The sequence below is a fragment of the Barbus barbus genome (assembly GCF_936440315.1).
Source record: "Barbus barbus genome assembly, chromosome: 10".
NCBI lineage: Eukaryota > Metazoa > Chordata > Actinopteri > Cypriniformes > Cyprinidae > Barbus > Barbus barbus.
This window is the reverse complement of record NC_136738.1, coordinates 24322326-24343859: the sequence shown is the minus strand read 5'-3', so window position 1 is coordinate 24343859 and position 21534 is coordinate 24322326. Positions and strand designations below refer to the sequence as shown.

Genomic DNA, 21534 nt, shown 5'->3' with positions numbered 1-21534 from the left:
GAAGTTTCCAGTTCTATTGATAGTTGTCACTTATTAGCTGATTTGACCTAGATATGGTTTTGACTTTGTGATTCACTTGAGGGATTGTGGTGTGTTTATCTGAGTACTTTAAAGTGAAGCTCCTACAGTTTATCTGAAAGATAGGATTTGTGTTGTACAAGACAAAATCCACTCATCTTAATCATCCTTATCTCATTATTTTCATGTAGAATGGCTTCAAAACCCTTCACCCCAGAAGAGGCGAGGAGAATTGTCCAGTTTCTACAGAAACCTGCTGTGTTCCTGAACATGACTACAGACTGGCCAGCATTACACTGGACTGTGGAGCATCTGTCAACTTGCCTTACAAAGAGGCTTCGATTCCGTATTGGGAAAAGGACTGAGGATTTGGGTAAGCCACAAACATCACACAGCCTCTCTTGGGTATTAACAAGATCATCAGAGTAGAAGAACTCCATTTGCCCAGGACATTCATTTTTAAATTGAATTGACAGGTAGTTATGGGTGTGAATACTTTCTCAAGGTGGTGTACTGAATGGTGGAAGATTTTCTTAGAATGGTTTGAGTAACTTTTCCCCTACAGTGTCAACAGAAAACACAATTATTTCTGTTATTAGATGTCCTCTATCGCAATGTGTAATTTAACTTTATTTTGAAGTTAATTTGTGATACATTTGCAGCAAATGGAGCAGTCTGACACAAATAATTGCCACAAGTGTGAAGCCTTGCAGAAACCTTTGCTACCAGTGGAGGCTTGGCACTTCTGGCAAATAGCTATGGAAAACCACTGGAGACATCTAACAGTCCATCGCAACTGTTAGAAATTTTACTGAAGTGAAATGTGAACATGAGATGTCAAGCAGTATCAGAACTGTGACAAAACTGTGCTTCTAAATTTTAAACAACAATTTTCTGTAATAATTAAAAACTCGTTTTTATGACTTCAAATCAAGCCTACTGAGATGGTGATTTAGTAAAAATGAAAAATAAGCCATTTCAATATTTAAGTAGCCTGTTACAAAATAAAGTTAATTTGCCGAAAATCATTTAAAATTATCCAAGGATTTTTCCAGTGTGTCCATTTTGAATAAACCCTCTTGAAATAATCTATTCATTAATTACTTTTTGCTTTGTTTGCACCAGCACCTCTTTTTGAAACGGAGTGTTTCTACATTGAAGCAACCATTAAAGAGTTTCTGTCCTGGACTGCCAATGAAGATGAATCACTTGTTGGGCCATTTTCTGACTATCACTGCAAAGAATTCTGGGCTTATGCAGATTACAAGTACCTTGCCCAGCTTTTTCAGGATAAACCTGCTATGTTTCAGGTAAACCGTGCCAATTCCCATCCATTACTTTAAAGAAATATTTCTATTTTTCAAATATTTATTATTATTATTAAGCAGTATGTTGTATTTTAATATATATTCCTGTATTTTATTAAATTCTATATTTTGCCATTGCACATTCTAGAGTATTTATGACTGCTAAAATAAATGGATAAGACACTACTCTTTTTATTTTCTCCCACCATCAATCATACTCTCAGACCTCATCAAGCACCACATTAACCCATTTGCCTTTTTCCGCATGCCAGTTATGCTTGAGGGCGACCAATTTTTCATGAAGTGGCGCTCTACAGCACACGGGGCACGTCAATGACATCAGCTTTGATCAATAAACACAGTCGAATATTCATTAGTATTTATTGCCTTGTCTCCCGAGGATGCTTACCTTTATTTTATGAGCACTCTGAAACTGTTTATTAGCCTACAGTTGTTACAACATCTCATGAAAATTTATCACAGCACCAGAAATAACAGATATGAAGAGCAATTAATCAATTCTTGCTGTTTTATTATTTCAGTAAAACATATCCTATGGCACATCATTGTCATTCTGTGGACATTTAGTGATATTTTGTGCAAATTTATTTTGTTTTGTTTTTCCCAACCAAGGGAACAATAACCTAATGTCTAGCTTTCAGTTTTTGTAAATCATAATAAATGCTTATGAGGTGCCAATATTCTCCCTGCCAGCCAGGGCATCGAGAGCAGACAAGGGCCTCTCTTAAATGATGAATAGGGTAGTTTGAACATTGCTGATGGCTTGATTACATACCATCTCATTTACAGTCCCCTGGACATGGTAATGGTTTCATTATCTACCTTCAAGGGCAGCATCTCTGAGTGGTTCTTGTTTGTTGTATTGAAAAGAATTGACATCAGTAGGCGATCAAATTATTTTCTGTTATTTGTAACCACAAACATTATAACTGCAGGATGTGGTGTGGTCGGACTTTGGCTTTTCCGGCCGAGATGGACGAGACAGCACACTTTGGATTGGGACACAGGGTGCTAACACTCCTTGTCACCTTGACTCTTATGGTTGCAATCTTGTCTTCCAGATCCAAGGCAGGTATGAACCAGGTTTAGACAAGGTTTACACAAGTTTTGGGGCAAAAACTCCACCAAAAGGGACAAACAGGCCAGAGGTATTAGCAGTTATTCCATTTCCAATTATTCAGTTTGCTAACATTATTCCATTTCGGTGTTACTTTAGTAACATTTATGTATTTTTATTGTATTTATTCATATTTTGAATTAGCTTTTATTTTTAGATATGGAGTTTTCAGTTTAATTTTAGTTTAGGTTTTTTGATATTTTTATTTAGCTTTCTTTTTTATTTCATTTTAGTTTTAATAATTTGATTACTTAGTCATTTATTTAAATGACTTTTACAGGCAAGATTTTAAAGGTTTTCTTGTCAAATTTATATTTTGTTATTGCATTTATCCATACTTTCAACTGGTTTTTATTTTATGTTTTTAGTTTTCATTTATTTTTAGTTAAAGCTTTAGTCTTTTTATTATGTGCCTTTGTCATTTTATTCATTTTTTATATTTCTATTTAGCTTTCATTTATTTTTATTTCCTTTAGTTTTAGCAATTTTATAACTTTAACTTAAAAAGGTACCATTTTCACGTAAAACATTTAAATTTATTTACATAACGTTATATTTTTATTGCAGCTTTTTTAAGTAACAAAAGCAGTTTTTAATGGTTTTAGTTTATTTTAGTGAAGACATCTCACCAATCCATGTTGTGTAAAAGACAGCTAGAGAATGTTAGAGTTCCTAGACCTGTCACAGAGACAGTTGATTTCTCAAGACGCCTGATTCAGTGAAATCTGTCATGTAGTAGGTAGTAGATTCAATTGAAGTATTTGACATATGTTAGAAACAATATGCCCTCATAAATGCCCCTGAAAATCAATTTTAGGAGGTGAATGTCACCGTTTAATAAACAAGAACCCATAACACTGCTACTTTATTGTATTTCTGTGCACCAGTATGAACTCTTGACTAGATGAAACTAGTTTTTGATGACCGACAGTCAATAGACTCCTGAACAAGATAAGCCCCAGGCAAAACTGCCAATTTGGCTTATTCTATGAACATGGTTTACAGCCACACCATGTGATTCCTTCAAATATTGACAAGAGCTCTATCTCGTCTTATGTTAGGGTTCCTGATCCAATCCTGAGCTGTTGAAAGAAAGCTATTTTTCCTCTGCATTCAAAAGAGCGAACGAGAAACGGAAAGTGCGGTGATGTGAACAGCTATTGAGATATGTTATTTGCTCCATTGAGGGAAGCATAACCTGACAATGAAGAACCCTCTCCTCCATCTTATCTCTCTCTGGAGCATGTCTTGTCTCTGTAATTGCTTATTGGGATTTCTCGTGTCAAGATAGCCTGCCACAGAAATGTTATTGTATAATATCTCCTGTGAGGAGGTCCATGATACTTTGAGAAATCTATAAGCATTCCCATTCATATCAGTGGCAGTTGCTTGGTTGGCACCTTAAGTAAATACATAACCTGCATGCTATAAATGTTTCACACAACATTTTTCTTTACTAATTCAATTAAAGCTAATTCGTCTAGAAACTGACGTTCTGGCAGTTGTTTGGCTAGCGCAGCAGACAGGGAAAAATATAAATCCATTTCACGCTTTTTACAAGCCATCCAAAAACTTTGGCGCTGATAAACGTTCCTATAACATAATCACATATTTGTGACTGATATATTTATTTGGCCACAAAATCCAATGGTATTTCAATAGTCATTCTTTCTCCAGAAAACGATGGCATCTCTTTCCTCCCGATGACACACACTGCCTCTACCCAACATGTATACCTTACGAGGAGTCCAGCGTGTTCAGCCAGGTCGGTGTCATCCAGCCAGGTCGGTGTCATCCAGCCAGACCGGAACAAGTTCCCAGCGTTCAGAAGAGCTCGAGTCCACACCGTCACTCTGCAGCCTGGTCAGGTAGGCCAATATGACATTTTCTAAAACACTTCCTGTCAAGAGTTTCGGACATACCTACTAATTCGGTGTATCCAGTGCATCCTAGAATGATATCTTAAAAATGATAAAAACACAAAACAAAATATCTCAAACTTAAATTATTTCATTAAAATCACAATTATCCACAAAGCTCATTTCAAATGTGTAGTCACAAGTTGTTTGCAAATAAAGAAGGGCTTGTTTGAATCATAACAAATGCAAAATCAGTCAAGATTTGTCCATAAATTATTGTAGAGTGAAGTCAATGATGGTACGCTTCCAAAACATTCAATATAGCATTCCCTGAGTGTGTTTGGATCCTGTATCACAACAATCGTGTGAATTTTAGCGGCTCGTAGATGAATCAGACAGCAGCAGAATAAAGCTGTGTGTATTTTGTAGCACAACCCCCTCCTTCAGATTCCAGCAGCGTGTGTGAAACCTCTCTGATCAAGCTCTTTGAGAGGCGAGATGGTGGCAAGGCAATTAGCGGCAGTCCAACACAGCGAGTGTACTCTCCAGGAGCACTCACACTTTTCACAGCATACTAATGAAGAAGAGAGACACAAACTTCCATTCTCTGAGAGAGCTAATACTGCTTCACTGCCTCTCACTGCAAATACAGGGGAAAAAATCACCAGAAGAACTTTTGTATTTACAATGTACCTTGAGTTCTGGAATGTTAGCGGTAAAAGGAAATGGTTATAACCCTCTGATGCGTGTGTTTTGAATCATTCAGGATGTGATTTACATTCAGTGCCTCAAGCATATTTACCGATTTCTAATATTCTGAAAGACGGTTGTGTATATGACTCTCGTTTTACAGTCTTAGGAAACCAGTTTTGTTATTTTTAGCTAAAATTAAAATGACATAAAATAGTTTTTGTTAATTGACATAAAGCTGAAATAAAGTAAAATGAATTCTAAAATAAAATGACTAAAACTGAAATAAAAATAATTTAAAGCTAAATAAATGTTAACAATGATTTAAAAACAAAACAAAGCAAAAAAAAATCAAAACTCAGATTATTAATAAATACTTTCTAAATAATAAACCCGCTCTAATTTTATTCTTTGAATAAAGTAATACATTAAGTGAGTGCCCACTTTAAATTATGTTTCCATGTCAATCTGTTCCATGAGCAATTTTGTCTGCATTGTCTCCATCCATGGATATTTTTCTGACATTTGGCTACGTTTGTTTACTCCTTTGTTGTTATTATAGAGACTTTACTTGGATTAAAAACCACTGTATGTGAAAATCGATTGACCCCATCTAGTTTCATAAATATTGCTAGGATATTGATTTTTTTTTTATGACCCAAATGATGTGACGTTATACAGAGCACAGCTGCCACCTGGTGGTACATACTATTACAATATGCACATTTTTGGATCATTCTGCAGAATGCGATCATCGGGTTTTATAGATTTTGTAGTTCATGCAGCTGGAGTGCTGCTGTCAAAACAAAAGAGGAACAAAGTACTAAGAGCATCTGAAATTCAAGTTAATCATTTAACTTTTCACAGATAAACCAAAAATTAATTTTCAACAGCGGTCACTACAGTGCACCCCTACTGTACATTAATTTCATATAAGTACGCACAACAGGTCATTGTTTGACGTGCTGTTAATATCTTCAGAGTTTTGACTGACTGCTGTTGTCTTTCATCAGGTTCTGTTTGTCCCCAGACATTGGCGGCACTATGTGGAGTCAGTGGATCCGGTGACTGTCAGTGTGAACTCCTGGATTGAGATGGTAAGACACTTTATGTCTCTGCTGGATTATTTCTTATAAAATATCATTGCTTTTTCATCAAAATGAGATGCTGAAATCACCAGTCTGTATTTCTCGTCGTGCCGCAGGACATGGATGATGAGGCCAGAGTAGGAGAAGCTCTCACTAAGACTATTGTGTGTGCCCTGAAAAGGGCCCCCAGCTTAGACAACAACGACCACTGGCTCAATCCTACTGAGGTATTCACTCCAGCACATGCAGACACTGATACAAAAGATTTTTATTTTAAATAAATGCTGTTCATTTTTTATTCCTGAAAGAATCCTGAAAATATCAGTATCCACAAACATTGTAAGCACTAGGAAATGTTTCTTGAGCAGCATATCAGCATATTAGAATGATTTCTGAAGGATCATGTGACACTGAAGACTAGAGTAATGTCTGCTGAGAATCAGCTTTGCTATTACAGAATAACTTTAAACTAACTTCTACAGAATAACTTTATAACATTTTAAACTAATAATAAAATATATTTAAATTGTAACAATATTTCACAATATTACTCTTTTTTTTTTTATTTAAATAAATGAATAAATGCAGTCTTGGTGAGCATAAGAGACTTTCAAAATAATAAAAAAAATCTTACAGACCCCAAATTTCGAATGGTAGTGTACTGGTGAACTGGCAACCATTTCATTTAGGGAGTTTTACTTTTAAGGTTTTTGTAGTTTATGCATAGACAAATCCATTTTTAAAAAGTATACATATTCCAGGTCTGAACTCACAAAAAGTGAATACACACTCCCCTCCAAAAGTATTGGGACAGTGAGGCCAATTCCTTTATTTTTGCTGTAGACTGAAAACATTTGGGTTTAACATCAAAAGATGAATATCAGACGAGATTTACATGCCGGCTTTTATTTCCAGGTATTTATATCTGGATCTGGCACACAACTTAGAAGATATCACCTTTTGTTTGAACCCACCCATTTTTCATGTGAGCAAAAGTATTGGAACATGTGACTGACAGGTGTATTTTGTTGCCCAGGTGTGTCCTATCACAATGATTATTCAATTAATAATTAGCACTGAATGTCTACGATCAGTTTCAGATTTGGGTTTTGCCTGTTCAAACTGCATTTATAGTTAAGGGGTGTAACCAACATGAAAACCACTGTGTGTGCAATGACTCTGATTGATTTTCCCGCTTCTCTCAGATCTCTGGTTTTCATGTTGGTACTCAGGGGAGTGTATAGTACTGCAAGTGATGACAGATAAATTATATTATCTTTAGACTAGTATATACATGCATTTAATACTGAAGAATAATACAATTTTAGGACAATATATGAAGTTCATTTGCGAAAACTGCAACAATTGTAACAAATAAATTAACAATTTTCAAAAATCATGTTTTTTTCATTGTGCATTCCAATTAATCGCAATCAAACTGCAGTTGGGTTATTTGACTAGGTTAAAAAAATAACTAAAAAATACAGCTAACTAACTCAATAAAAACATAACATAATAAAAAACATGATTTTTGAAAATATAAAAAAAAAGTTATCTGATTTTGCAAATAAACTCTTCATATGTTGTGCAGAGTGACTCAGTGCCATGTTTCCTAATAAATAATGTGCTTGTTATCTATAATTAGTTTTTTACATGAATAGCATATGGGAATATTTATGCAATGGATGAAGATGTCATATTTGCTTACCACCATGTCATTTTAAATCCATGTGCTGTTACATGACAAAAAGGAGACATTTTGAAGTATCTCTGCAAACGGTGATATGATTTGTGCATTTCAGGTCTTCTGAAGCCATATGCTGAGAGATTATTTGTATGAGAAACATGTAGAAATGGGTTTGGAATGCCAACAGAATTGAAATGTTTGTGTGAAAGTGCTTAACCGTACAGTACAGTGTATCATCTTGATTGTTGTTTCTTAGGATGGAGTTTCTTCACATGATGAAAACATGCAGTATTTGAACCTAGCAGTAAAGGCTTGTATGGACAAGAGGAGAGATGATACTGAAGGCACAGCCTCACTTGCAGACCAGCCCAGAGCAGAGCTGGGTAAACGTGACTCCAGCGGACTGTTAAAGACTCCAGCGTCTCTCTCCTTCGTGGTTCCCTTCGGACCTCATCTCATTCCTGTTCATTTGGCTCACAAACCCAAATGCACCTGCCCAAAGGACACATCTTGGTACAGGTACAATGAGACATCACGGTGCCAAAGAACATCCCAGGATGAAGATGAGTGTTAATGAACTTTGACAATGAACAATGTGACAATGAACTTCATCAAAGATCAGATCAGCATGAACATCAGGATGCAGAAAGTCCAGGAACCTCAGGAAGAGGTGCTGGTTTGCACATATCCACCAATGACATGCTCCAGTTCCTGGTACACCCTGATGTCATCACTCTAGTTACAAGGCTAATCATGTGTCGACAAAGAGAACTTCACTCTTAATTTGTATTAGATGAACAGTATTTTTATAAATAAAAGATCCTATGCTAATTATTTTTTGAATCCATCACTCCTTTTGTACACATTAGTAGTCAACAATGTTTAATACTCATTTGTTTTCCATACCCAAAATAATCTATGTAAAACAAAGACTAGATACGGTCACATTTTGCATGTATTACATTTGCATGTATTTTGTATGCACCACCTGAATGGTCATTATAACAAAGGCCCTATTCAGACAGACAGTTATTCCCTAATGAGGTTGGGTAAATTTATGTTTCATAAAAATTAACTTGCTAGTGATTGTAATCCCATTTGAATTGAACAATCTCTGTTTTTCTCACACAACTTCTGTAAAAAGTACATGGCGAATGAAAATGATTTTTCAGCCAAATCGGAAGTAGAAATCTAATCCTGTTGGAGGGGAATGTCTGACTAGTTTATAATTTAAACAATGCATTTCCTTAATTCATCAAATACTTTAAAGGCAAAATGTATCTTGTTTTTCCATCATAATTATTGATTTTTTTGATTCCATATTTCTGGGTAAAATAGCAGTTGGTGGATCATCATGCTTAAACCCTATCTAGTGTAATTGTATGCATAATATTATAATTATATCACATGACTCGCACATACACGTAACAACAGAGTTCCCAATCCTGTTCAAATTAGTACATGGAATTACAAGGGTTCCTGTGTTAATAACTTATTTAGAGACTAATTTAATGGGAAAAGTGCAAGAATGACAAACATTATATACAAATGTGAGCTGAAATGTGCAAATGGCATTAGACACTGATATTATTGAAGTTTATTCACTAACATTTTGGGATCAGTAAGACTTTTTCAACTTACAACTACACTTGATTTTTAAAGAAATTCATACTTTTATTCAGCAAAATCTGATTAAATGTTCTTTTCCTTGTACATTTTACAAAGAAAAAAAAGTTTCTAATAAGCACTGTTCTTTTGAGCTTTCTATCTACCAAAGAATCCCGAAAAATGTGTTTCCACAGAAATATTGAGCAATTGCTTTCAGCATTGATAATAAGAAATGTTTCTAGAGCACCAAACTAGTATATTGGCATGATTTTTGAAGGATCATGTGACACTGAAGACTGGAGTAATTGCTGCTAAATCTTCAGCTTGGCCATGGCAGGCATAATAAATTATATATTAAAATAGAAAAAAGTTATTTAAATCGTAATATTTCACAGTTTATCCTGTATTTTTGATCAAATAAATACAGCCTTAGTTGAGTATTAGAGACTTCAAAAACAAAAATATCACAGATCTCAAACTTTTGAAAGGTATTGTTCATCATATTCTGCATTGCATTGTGTAACTCCAAAAAAAGAATCCGATTTCTTTTTGTATGGTACCATGTAAAGTAATAGCATAACAATAATTCTTTCAGTGTAGTAAATTTCTCTTAATTCAGCTTAAATCAGCATAATGCCACATAAAGGCTCTGGAACAAAATAATCTGTGTTAACAGCTAAAACAGTCTGATGTGAAAGAAGTTAATTAGCTTATTGGCAATTAATGGATTTGAATTGTTCATAACAAAGCTCAGTCATTTTGCTACATCTTGGTTTGCTTCGCCATGTCAGTCAAGGAAACATCCTCATTTTTCTTATTATCAGATCTTTCCACTTTCTCATTGTCTGTGTCCTCTCCGAAAATCTTGTCCAGCTGGTCTGGATCCACATAAGTATAGAAATAGGCCATGATGGAGAAGATAATGCTGACAGCCAGCAAAAGGCCAGCAAAAAGGATGAACTCTGTCCACTGTAGATTCAAAAGCAGTTTGTCAGTACAGAATTTATTCATTAAAACCATAAAGGTGTTTATAAGAAAGCCCGCTGCCTACCTGTTCCATCCCGGCCCCCTCTGCCACAATCAGCACAATGACATTTCCAAATGCCACAGTCATAAGCCATCCAGCCTGGAGAACAGACTTCATGCTTGCCGGTGCCTATACACAAAAGCATAAGAATGAGAAATTTATGGACACGAGCTTAAAGTACAAGACATTTGATGGACTTACCTGTGAGTAGGAGAACTCCAAACCGGTGATGGAGAACATGACTTCTCCCGCAGTGATGAAGACATACTGTGGAACCTGCCAAGCGATGTGAATATTGTTGGCTTGGATATCCTCCATCTTTTTGAATGTTAGACCATTACTTTCCTGTGGAAATTAACCATATGCATGTTGATCCATAAAGGCAATGCATTTTTTAAACATTATTAGCACAGGTACGGTGAAGAACAGTGACATTTTTTCAAGATGAATAGATTAGATCAAAATAACAACATGTATTTATTTATTTAGTATAAAGTATTTACTGTCACTTTTGATCAATTTAATGCATCCTTTATGAATAAAAGCATTAAATTATTTTTAAAAATCGTCCTAAATTAATTTCATTAAAATAAAAACTGGTTGTAAACAAGTGAGCAGAGGGGGTATCGTTCAGGAAAGGTGCTTAAACAGTCATTATTGTCTATTTGGTGATGCATGTGGCACAAAAACATTTAAATAACTTGAAGCTGCAAAACTGAATGTTACATGAAGAAAATATTTTGTAGGTGAAAATCTCATAAATCAGCAAAAATAGCCTATAAAAACTTCAGTCAAATTCTTCCTGACTTCAGCCCTTATAAAGTACACAGTAACCTATACCTTAAACTTTGCAGTAAAGTAAAACTTACAGAAAAACATTAACTAGAAACTGAACTCTATCCCCCACCTTTGAGAGTATGACGGTATAGATGGCACCAAAATCAAGAAGTCCCAGGTCGATGTGATATTGGTCAGAGTTTGTTTTGCAAACAACTCCATTGTATCTGAAAAGAGAGTAAATGAACTGTGGTCAGTTTAGATTAGATTAGATTAGATTCAACTTTATTGTCATTGCACATGTAAGGTACAGGGCAACGTGGGGTGGTGGGGTTGGTGGGGTAACTTGAAACTATATGGATAACAAAATAGATGTAGACTTAAAATACTCACTCTCCCCTAGGTACACTAATATTTTGAGAAATCCCATGATTAGCAGCCGCATACAATTCATCAGTGCCAACAGTTATGTTGATATTCTCTGTGTGAGTGTTGATAAACCTGCAAAAGTCAAATATTCTAAGACAACAGAGCACTGAAAATGATTTCAGATAATGCCAGTTGTTTTGTCAATGGTTAGCTTGAAGGTAGGATAATTGTGGCAAACACTAAAGTTTAACAAAGCTGTTAAACAGTAACTTGAAACAATATAAAACAGTGATCTGCTAGGATTAATTTACCTTAGATACGCAGCCCCGGTTTCAGATTTGGTGATGTGATCTTTCTCCTGTATTTAGTTCAATAATGATACAAATTATTCAAATAAAGTATTTTAATGTATATGCTGGTACAATCTTTGCTGATGAAATCTGAAATAAATTTCACAACCAGACACTCACCAGTTTGCATACAGTGTCACCAGGTTGTGCAGTGTGCAGGAAGAGACTGTAGGCAGTCCGTTCAGTGAATGTGAGTCCGCACTGGTATTCGGCCCCTTTGTGAGTGACAGTAACTGTGAAGAGCTGGGATTCACCAGTAAGTGGGAGACTTGTGTATCCCGAAGGATCCTGCATGACAAGAATGTCTTCAATCATGGCTCTCTCTCTCTATATATGTAAATACATTCTCTCGCAGTTATATCGTTGGGTAAGTATACTGTATATAAAACGCGGGCATCAGGGAGCTGTTATTAAAATACGAGGCACTGAAACCGCTTTTGAACGATCTGTGGATCGCATTATACTATAAGTTTTCAAGAAAGGCGATTGCATGAACTATGTTTATATTATGGAGCAGCAGCACTTGCCACACATTTTACAGGATCAGATGCTTGTCAGTGGTGCTCAGGATCTGTAAATCATTCACCATCATCCTCATCTCTCCTTACTCTGTTTATGTGGTAAGTGAAATTGTATGTACTGTAACAGGCTACAGCTAGCAAAGGAGCTAACCATGTCCCTTTAGTAGCTCGCGTTATTTTACTAGAACACGTTATTTGCTTTCCGTGCATTTCTGAATAAAGACACCAACCCATCCCTGCGCTTCACATCCCCTGCACAGCCTGGAACATAACATTTAATTCCATGGTCTGCCATTTTCGCTGTTGTCCTCGCTTGTTTCTTCACAATACCTGCAGAACTTCTGATGGTTCAGCTGGCGGCTGGCCTAGAAGGTGGGTTTATGCAAATATTGGGGGCGTAGTGATCCCGACTCTTGCGTAACAGTCGGTGTTCTGTTCTGATTCGCCTGTTTTTCAGTGGTCTTTTTTAATCAAGATTGATTTACATAAGGAGGAGGAAACTATGGTGTTTGAGGCTCACTGTATGTCATTTCTATGTACAGAACTGTAATTATTTAACTATGCCAAGGTAAAGACAGTTTTTCATTCTATGGCACCTTTAAAAGTTTGAGGTTTGTAAGATTTTTAAAGTTTCTGAATAAAGTGTATACTTTATAAAACAGTGATACTTATTTTTATGAAAGTCCAGAACTGTTTTTGTTTTAAAATGTAAAAATTAGTGCTGTCAAACGATTAATCGCGATTAATTGCATCCAAAATAAAAGTTTTTGTTTACATAATATTTGTATGTCTACTGTGTTTATTTATTATGCATATATAAATACACAAACATTCAGTATATATTTTGAAAATATTTACATTTACATATTTATATTATTATATTATATATAAATATATTTAATAAATAAACAAAGTTTTTCTTGAATATATACATGGATGTTTTTGTATTTATATTTACATAATAAATATACACAGAACACACTCATATTGTGTAAAAAAACTTTGGACGCGATTAATCATTTACACTTTTCCGTCACTTTTAATAAATTTAAAGCATCCTTGATGACTATAAGTACTGGTTTAACCAAACTTTTTAAATAGTAGTGTATTATGGTAATATACACAGAAAAGACATTATAAGCATGCTAAGTACAGACATCATAAAATGCAATCAGTGTTTGTCTGTAGTGACGTTACCTCATGTGATTTAAGTGGATCTGAGAGGACAGTGTGTCCTGGAAACTGCACGGTGACCTCAGAGTCCATAAGATTGTAAACCTGAACAAGGCTTTCTTTGGCAGGAGGTGGCTCCACAACAGTTTTCTGGCCAGAGAGATGAAATGTAACTTTCAGTTAGTGTTTACAAGCTTTAATTGACTGTGTTTAGAGGTTCCACAGAAGCTCTTTAGATCTAATATTTGAAATTGTACATACAATGACGTTGATTTCTACGACAGTTGCAGCACAGAATGCAAGTGCAGCAAGAATCATGCCTGCAGCCATTTTTCTTAATGGACTGAAAATAAACAAGAAAAATTGGATAGAACTTAACACAGACAAGGTCAGTAAGTGTCATGTTAACACAAATAATGTTTATATCTTATGGTAGGTTATACTATAACATTTGATTTCAATCAAAAATGCATCACTGTAAACAAAATTTTGTGAATTGTTTATTTATTTTATTATTTATTATTGTGTGTACAATCTCACAAATGTTGAATCAAGAAACATCCCTTTAAGAAGGTACTTAGTGTGTGTATATATGTAGACTGGTATTGGTAGATAGATAGGTATTGAAATATGTCTTTTTTATATGATTGTGCATTTATACAGCACTCACGTGAGTTTGATCCGACACAGCCCTATCAGCGGGTATATGCCCATGTCGAAGATCGGAATAAACACCAGAATCAGCAAAGCATTCAGCATCTTAACAACACAGAAACACACACCCACTAAATGACACTATTACCATAACCTGCAGAGAAGACATTGATTATAAAGGTGATAACAATAACATTTTGTTGCTTAGGTTTTTACAACCTGTCATAAACTGACTGGTAATTTTTATACGACGGTACAACAGAGCAGGAAGCAGTAAATGTTTAGAATTTAGAGCTTCAATAAAAGCTCTTTAGAAGAATTTAGAGCTTCGTTTTTGTCAAATGAACATGTTTAACATTTCAGTTACTATAATCAATAATAAATGTAATGATTTATTTTGTATATACAAAGCTAAGTGTTCAGTAGGGTCCAAAAGTCTGAGACCAAACTGAAAATCTGGGATTTTTTAAAATATGAAAATTGTATAAAATATGAAAGTATCAAAGTTAAACTTTGTTTTATGAAAAACATTAAAAGATGAAAAAAAAGTGTTATGTATTGTTTGATTTCATTAAAATAAATGTACTCTTTATGCCAGTCTTTAAGCAAAAATAATATAATTAAAAATCCAAATCATGCAATCTAATATGTATGCATCTATATGATGATCTTTCTGTTTGTTTGTCTCACCTGCATTTGATCAGGCTTTAATATGAAGCCTCCACCCTGTAAAAAAATTAGGACCCCATTATTCTGATTTTGAAGAGGAAATGTGACCATTTTGTTATCATTCAGGAGTAAATTATATTACGGTCTTCTTCAAAACTGATATGCATAGGCTAAAAGCAAAAATAAAAATGTGCATTTGAATTTCTACAACAAGAACTACAATAAAATGTTAGACATTTATAACCTTTGGATTCTATAGTGACGATGTCAAAGCCTGTATATTGTTATCAAAGAAAATATCATCAGATCACATCAAGGGCATCATGTTATCTTACTTGCCATATTGCTCAATTACTTAGAATAAGAAAATAATATTACGAAATGGGGAGTGATAATCTGATTCCAATAAAGTATCAATGTCTTTATATTGGAGGTCATACAAGAAAGGACTTACAAAATCCATGTTCATTCGAGTGGCTTGCAGAGTCCAACGTGAACCCTGGCATAGAACAAAGAGAGCTATTCTTAATTAACTTATTATTACAATTCTCATTTGATTATTCTCTGATCCTTATAAAGTGCTGTGATCAGAGGAGCAATTTCCACTGGTTTCTTACATCATGTCCAGCAGACATTTTTTTAATATTCAAGGAATTCACAAAGAACACAAGGCTTTCCTTATTCCTTAAATAACAGAATTTTAATTTGTGTACTGTCCCTTTAAATGAAATACTGTGAATACAATTTGAGCGCTAGAAAATACAAAGGATATCAACCGAATATAACCTTTTACCTGCTGGTCAAAGAGAGCCCAAAACATGGGCAATGGAATATAGAGAACCAGCACCCTGAACACCATTTTAATTTCCTGAATGAGCCGCTTCTGTAAAAACATCAAAATTGTGACATAATTCGATAGATGGAGCGACACATGATTTCAGTTTACTAGATTTGGCTTGTAAAGCAACTGAAACATACCGGGTACTTCTCTTCTGCCCAATCCAGCCAATGACTCCTTTTTGGGTTCTTTTTGGAATTCGTCCATCGATTGCGTATAGCAAACTGGTAAAAACAAAGTAAAAGATGACCGTTAGCCTTTTTTTTAATGCTACAGATCCTTCAGCAACACATTAAAGAAAGCTGTTGAGCTGTTGACAACATTTACTTACCCCAATACATTTGCAGACACGCACCAGGACATTTCCTTCCGGAGGACCTTTCTTATATAGCCCACTTCCAGCGATAAATACCACTATGTCAATAGATGCAAAGTTAATTACATGCCTAATGAGTTAAATGAGGTAGATAAAGGGACTCTAGCAGTGACCTAGAAATAGCATGCTTTTCTCTAGAGTGCAGTAATAATCCAATATTAGTTCATACAGGCATATAAGCCGTAATGCATTGGCAAAAATTATATTTTCTAAAGCAAGAACCAACATACAGAGGCCCCAAAATGTCTTTGGCACTTCAGCCACACTAAAATAAATTTTATATATAAATATCCACTGTATGTGTATATGGCCCATACAGTTTCCAGACAAATCCCTTCTCTTTCTATAAAGGATTCATGGCACAGTGAATGGGGTTTGCTAATGTGCTATCATAACATACTGGGAGTTCTGAATAAATGGCCCATAGTTAAATATACATGCCTACTGTGAAGTGTTCGTTTCACAAATACAATACACTGGGATTACCAATTTTTCCCAAATTCCTTCCATTCTTCCACCCCAAACTCAAAAATTGAGAGGACCCTCACCTAAGGCAATGACCATTAAAACTGCAGGAACGCCAAAGGCCAGGGCGTAGCAATCTCCTCCAAAGCACTTCACATCACCTGTGGAGTTTTGAGTGTAATGATGAACTAAGGTTTCTCTAATTGGCATGATAATCTTTATGACTGCCATATACTTCTTTAAAAGAATAATTGTAGCCTTATCAGTGAAGCTTATCTTAAGACTGACCTCTTAGTATTGGTGTGACAATGGTGGATAGGACACTTCCAGCATTGATTGACATGTAAAAGATGGAGAAGAATTTTCTCCTCTCTTCTGTCTGAATACAAACGGGTTAAAATAAGTTAGATATATTAAAGACACAATCAAATCAAAAGGTGTATCTTTTAGCCCATGTCAATTAGATATAAAAAAACAAAATGACAGTATTCCTAAAACACTTATACTCCTAAAAAACAAAATCACACTTTTAGATTTTTAAATATTGTAATTATAATATAAAAAAACATTAAATATTTCTGAATGTGAACTAGTGTATTATTTGTTATTTTATATTAGGTTATGTAATTTCCCCCCCTGTAATTTTACTGTACAACACTTTGGCTCAAACTCACACTTTACTGTGGTTTATTAAAATGTTTTTTTTTTTTTTATATTAAATCAGCAAATGTTAAAATTTATGGAATTATAGGCATAAACGGGGCCACAGTAACTGAAATAATTCTGACTTACATGCTCTTCATCAAACTGGTCACCACCAAATGCTGCAACACATGGTTTGATCCCTCCTGTCCCAAAAGCTATGAGGACCAGACCAAGCATTGACAAAACTCTACAAGGAAAGAACAAAATGGTATTTGTCCTTCCTTCCTCTTCCATAAAATAAATATTTACTTCACTTGAAACAGATTTACTGTATGGCCTCACAGTAGCATGCTACACCCTGCATCAGAAGAAACTTACACATGAAGAGTGCTGTCCCCCACATCAGGAATGGCACCGACAGACTTCACCACATGACCAATCACATAGACTATAGACAGATATATGATGGTTCTGTGAACAGAGAAAAAATCCTATAATTCATCTATTGAGTATTAAGTGCAATACTACAGGCTGTATTTCAGAAACTTATCCTAATTCTTAAGAAAGAGAACTTTTTGAAATCTTATATACAATTACAATACAATAAGCATTACGAAGCAGATAGGATAAGACTCTAAGTTAGGATGTTTCTCAACACAGTCTGACTTACTTGAACTTCCCCAACCATGAGTCGGCTATCACGGCCCCCAGAAGCGGAGTGAAGTAACACAGGCTTGAGAAAGCATGGTACACAGCTGTAGACAGATTCTTGTCCCAGTGTAGGTAGTGGATGAAGTAAAGCGTGAGCACCGCTTTATAAATAAGATGCATAATAATTAATACATCATTAGAAAAGTGATATCAGATATCAAATTGTCTTTAAATGTGCAACATTTTTCAATTGAATTACCTTTCATTCCATAGTAAGAGAATCTTTCACAGAACTCATTGACCACAATGAAGGCAATGCTAACTGGGTAGTTAGTGCCACATAATTTCTGAGAGCAAAACAAAGAAGCATTTGATAACAAACAGGCTTGTCACATTTACACTGAAATAAAATAAAAGATAGTTAACAATATCCGAACCATAAATTAAATCTTTTATTTCATTTATCAGAATAAAATGATAGCAGGGGTGAAAAATTAACCAGGGATCAAGGCAAAAATGACAGAACTTGACAAAAATTCCCCCATATTGAATTCCTTTGTTTTATGTCATCTAACATTTGGAATATTTCACAATACTGTACCCTGCTCAGATACCATCAGATACCAGTATTTCCACTATGAGAGGCAAGTTTTGTTGAGTTGTTAACTAAAATGACATTTCCCAATCAGTAACAAAAAAAAAAAAAAAAAAAAGTGAAATAACTCTCACCGATGAGCGCTGTACTTTTCCATGGTCCTCTGCATCAACATCTTTGTCTAGAGCAGAAAAGATAAGGCAAACATCAGGTAGTATAAGTGTGATCCAGATCCTGCAGTGCACTTGAATGCATTTGATAAAGCCACATAAGTCACGCACATTTCCACTGCTTGCAAGTCTGTACTAGTAACTCAACATTGTGTTTCCCACGGGCGCCACTGTTGCATTCAACATTCCCGTCATCGATTATTTGAAGGTGCATCTTATTTTCGCATTGGCCTTCGCAAATACGTGATATATGCATGTCGCAAAGTTGGTTTATAAGGAAATATTAAACTGTACAACTACTTTTAACTCTAAAAGTTGCAAAAATGTTCAACCACGCCAATTTGCAAAAATAAATAAATAAACTAAATAACAAAAACCAAGGACTTCTCGCAGCAATTTTTTAAACTGTCACATCGAAGACATTTATTAAAAGCATCTGAAAGCGTTCGAATTTAAAAACAGTCCACGTTACCCTTCTTTCCCCCCATTTCTTCAATGAATCCAAGTGTGTATTTGGACACTAAACGTCTAGTGGATTCCTGAGCACGAGTCCAAGTCCGTCCCTCCACAGAGAGTGAAAACCCATCCGCCTCGCGCTGCTGTTAAAGCTGTTTAACCTTCGTGGGTTAATGTTCTACTTTATGACAAAGAATCCCTAACTCCGAACCGGGCGGGTCGATGATCCACACGAGACCCAACACATGCATCAGATTATGTGGTTTATAATGCGGGAGCTACACACTCCTAAACCTTAATATAGGCCTATAAACGAACGCTGCAAATTTAACGAACTAAGCATTGTTACAATACAGTGTCTTTCCTCGAGTTTTATTTTAGGCTGTGGTACTGTACATGTGCCCTTGTGCCCTCTTCAGTGCAGCTCCCACTTCTTTCTGTAACAGGCGGAGCCATTTCAGCATCTAAAGGACTACTAGCGGTCAGTCAGACACAGTGAACAAGAACTTTTTGAATTGTTCTTTAGTTATAAATGTTCTCCAAATAAATAACGAATCATAGTTAGTAAGTGAGAGTTATATTAAAGTAATTTTGAGTAAATATAAGTGGGAAAATTATAAATATTAAGTAGGCTATATAAAAAAATAGAGTAACATTTTTTTGCATTTTTTTATTTATTATTCAGCAAGGATGCATTAAACTGGTATATTTGTAGCAATAGCCAAAAATACATTGTATGGGTCAAAATTATAGATTTTACTTTTATGCCAAAAAATCATTAGGATATTAGAGATCATGTTCCATGAAGATATTGTGTACATTTCTTACCGCAAATATATCAAAACTTCATTTTTGATTAGTAATATGCATTGCTAAGAACCTCGTTTGGACAACTTTAAAGGCAATTTTCTCAATATTTGGATTTTTTTGCACCCTCAGATTCCAGATTTTTTAAATAGTTGTATCTGTAATATGATGTATAAATCTCAATTTAGAAAAATTGACACTCAAAACTGGTTTTGTGGTCCAGGGTCACATATGTTTAAAATTAAACAGAAAAAAATGGTTTAAAATTGCAATAATTTTTTCTGTTTAGGCTGTAAGCCTATAAGCCAAAATTCCAAAATGACCTCAAAAAAGAGTAATATATAAATATATTATGTATTTAATGCATAAATGCATTTTTATTTATTTTTTTAGTATCATAAAAGCAATCAAAGCCATATAAAGATAACTGTAAAGATATTTGAAAAGCAGGTTGCTATGAAGAAGGTTGTAAAGTTTAAAGGTCCTCTGGTTATTTTCTATAGAGATTTAATGTGTCTGAGAGAAAGAGAGAGCGAAAGAGAGAGGCAAGATGCAAATGGCTTGTAATAGATGCCTTTTAAAGCCAAAAGTCCATTTCAAACTGTGCAATGACCACATTCAAAGATGTACGCGTGTGCCCTCTGTAGGAAACACACACTGTAACTATTTCTAAAACAAATATGTTTGTGTCTGTTGATCATGGTTGGGAGTTTGCCTCAGCAAGCAAGCACCACTAATAAATAAATAAACGATCCATAAAAAAAATATATTCCAGAACAGCAAAAACGAGACACTGCGGGTGAATAGGGTAAAAAAAATAACTAATAGTTATCACCGACCTTACTTACCTTTGATTGATTACATTGATAATTGCATACATTTTTTGTATTACAAGCTTTCTAAAATGTTAGGTTTAAATATGCAAATGAGGCATTATTTAATGAAATATACGCTAATTTGCATACATATCTAGAACAAAAATCTAAACACTGGATGAAGTTGGTTTCAAAATTCTTATTTCATTTTATTGACATATTAGAGTCAAAAGTTTTTACAGAGGAATAAAAACTCCCTTATTCCAAAGAATAATTTAAAACTGATTAAGAACTGGCGCTGTCAAGCTCCAAAATAACCAAAAATCACCAAAGTACAAAAAGTAGTCCATGTAACTCGTGAAGTCTTGTGAAGCTCTATGATAGCTTTGTGTGAGCAATATTTTTCTGTTTGTGTTGAACTTTTCTGATTGTTATTTATGTATCAGTTGTTTGTTGTATTCATTAAAACATCCATCCATCTGAATGCTACTGTATGAAGACTGGGCAGCAGATGGAGACAGTGGTATGTCAAAGATGTCCTGATAGAGAATGGAAGAAATGTTGACTCATATGGCAAGCCGTTTTGAATTCTGAATTCTGATTTAACAGTTTGCATAAAAAAAGGGGGAAAACTCCACAAGGAAACAATATGCAATATAAAAAGAAATGACCTACCTTAATAAATTACCTATGCAAATTATAAATAAATTAATTGTACATTTCTTAAAGTTTCTTATACAACATGAAACTATTCCTATACATTTTCTAAATAATTTCTTAT

At 34.8% G+C, this 21534-nt stretch overlaps 1 protein-coding gene and 1 pseudogene across 2 annotated transcripts; one reads left to right on the top strand and one right to left on the bottom strand.

The window, feature by feature from the left end:
- Positions 1-210: 210 nt before the first annotated feature.
- LOC306876297 (HSPB1-associated protein 1 homolog) lies at positions 211-8570 on the top strand (annotated as a pseudogene). Its single transcript, XR_013785848.1, has 7 exons — positions 211-391; positions 1144-1328; positions 2282-2418; positions 4141-4331; positions 6026-6109; positions 6217-6327; positions 8044-8570. The product of XR_013785848.1 is annotated as an HSPB1-associated protein 1 homolog (transcript).
- A 15-nt stretch (positions 8571-8585) lies between these two features.
- On the bottom strand, positions 8586-19597 carry slc15a2 (solute carrier family 15 member 2). Its single transcript, XM_079427371.1, has 23 exons — positions 19148-19597; positions 18640-18686; positions 18170-18257; positions 17930-18071; positions 17638-17730; positions 17407-17506; positions 16903-16993; positions 16698-16775; positions 16105-16187; positions 15914-15997; positions 15729-15818; positions 15390-15434; positions 14957-14992; positions 14283-14371; positions 13874-13955; positions 13637-13762; positions 12039-12206; positions 11880-11926; positions 11593-11700; positions 11330-11426; positions 10624-10767; positions 10447-10551; positions 8586-10364 (listed from the first exon to the last, which is right to left on the bottom strand). Exons 1-23 carry the CDS (start codon positions 19161-19163, stop codon positions 10158-10160), a joined length of 2166 nt encoding a protein of 721 aa, XP_079283497.1. The 5' UTR covers positions 19164-19597; the 3' UTR covers positions 8586-10157.
- Positions 19598-21534: the final 1937 nt, after the last annotated feature.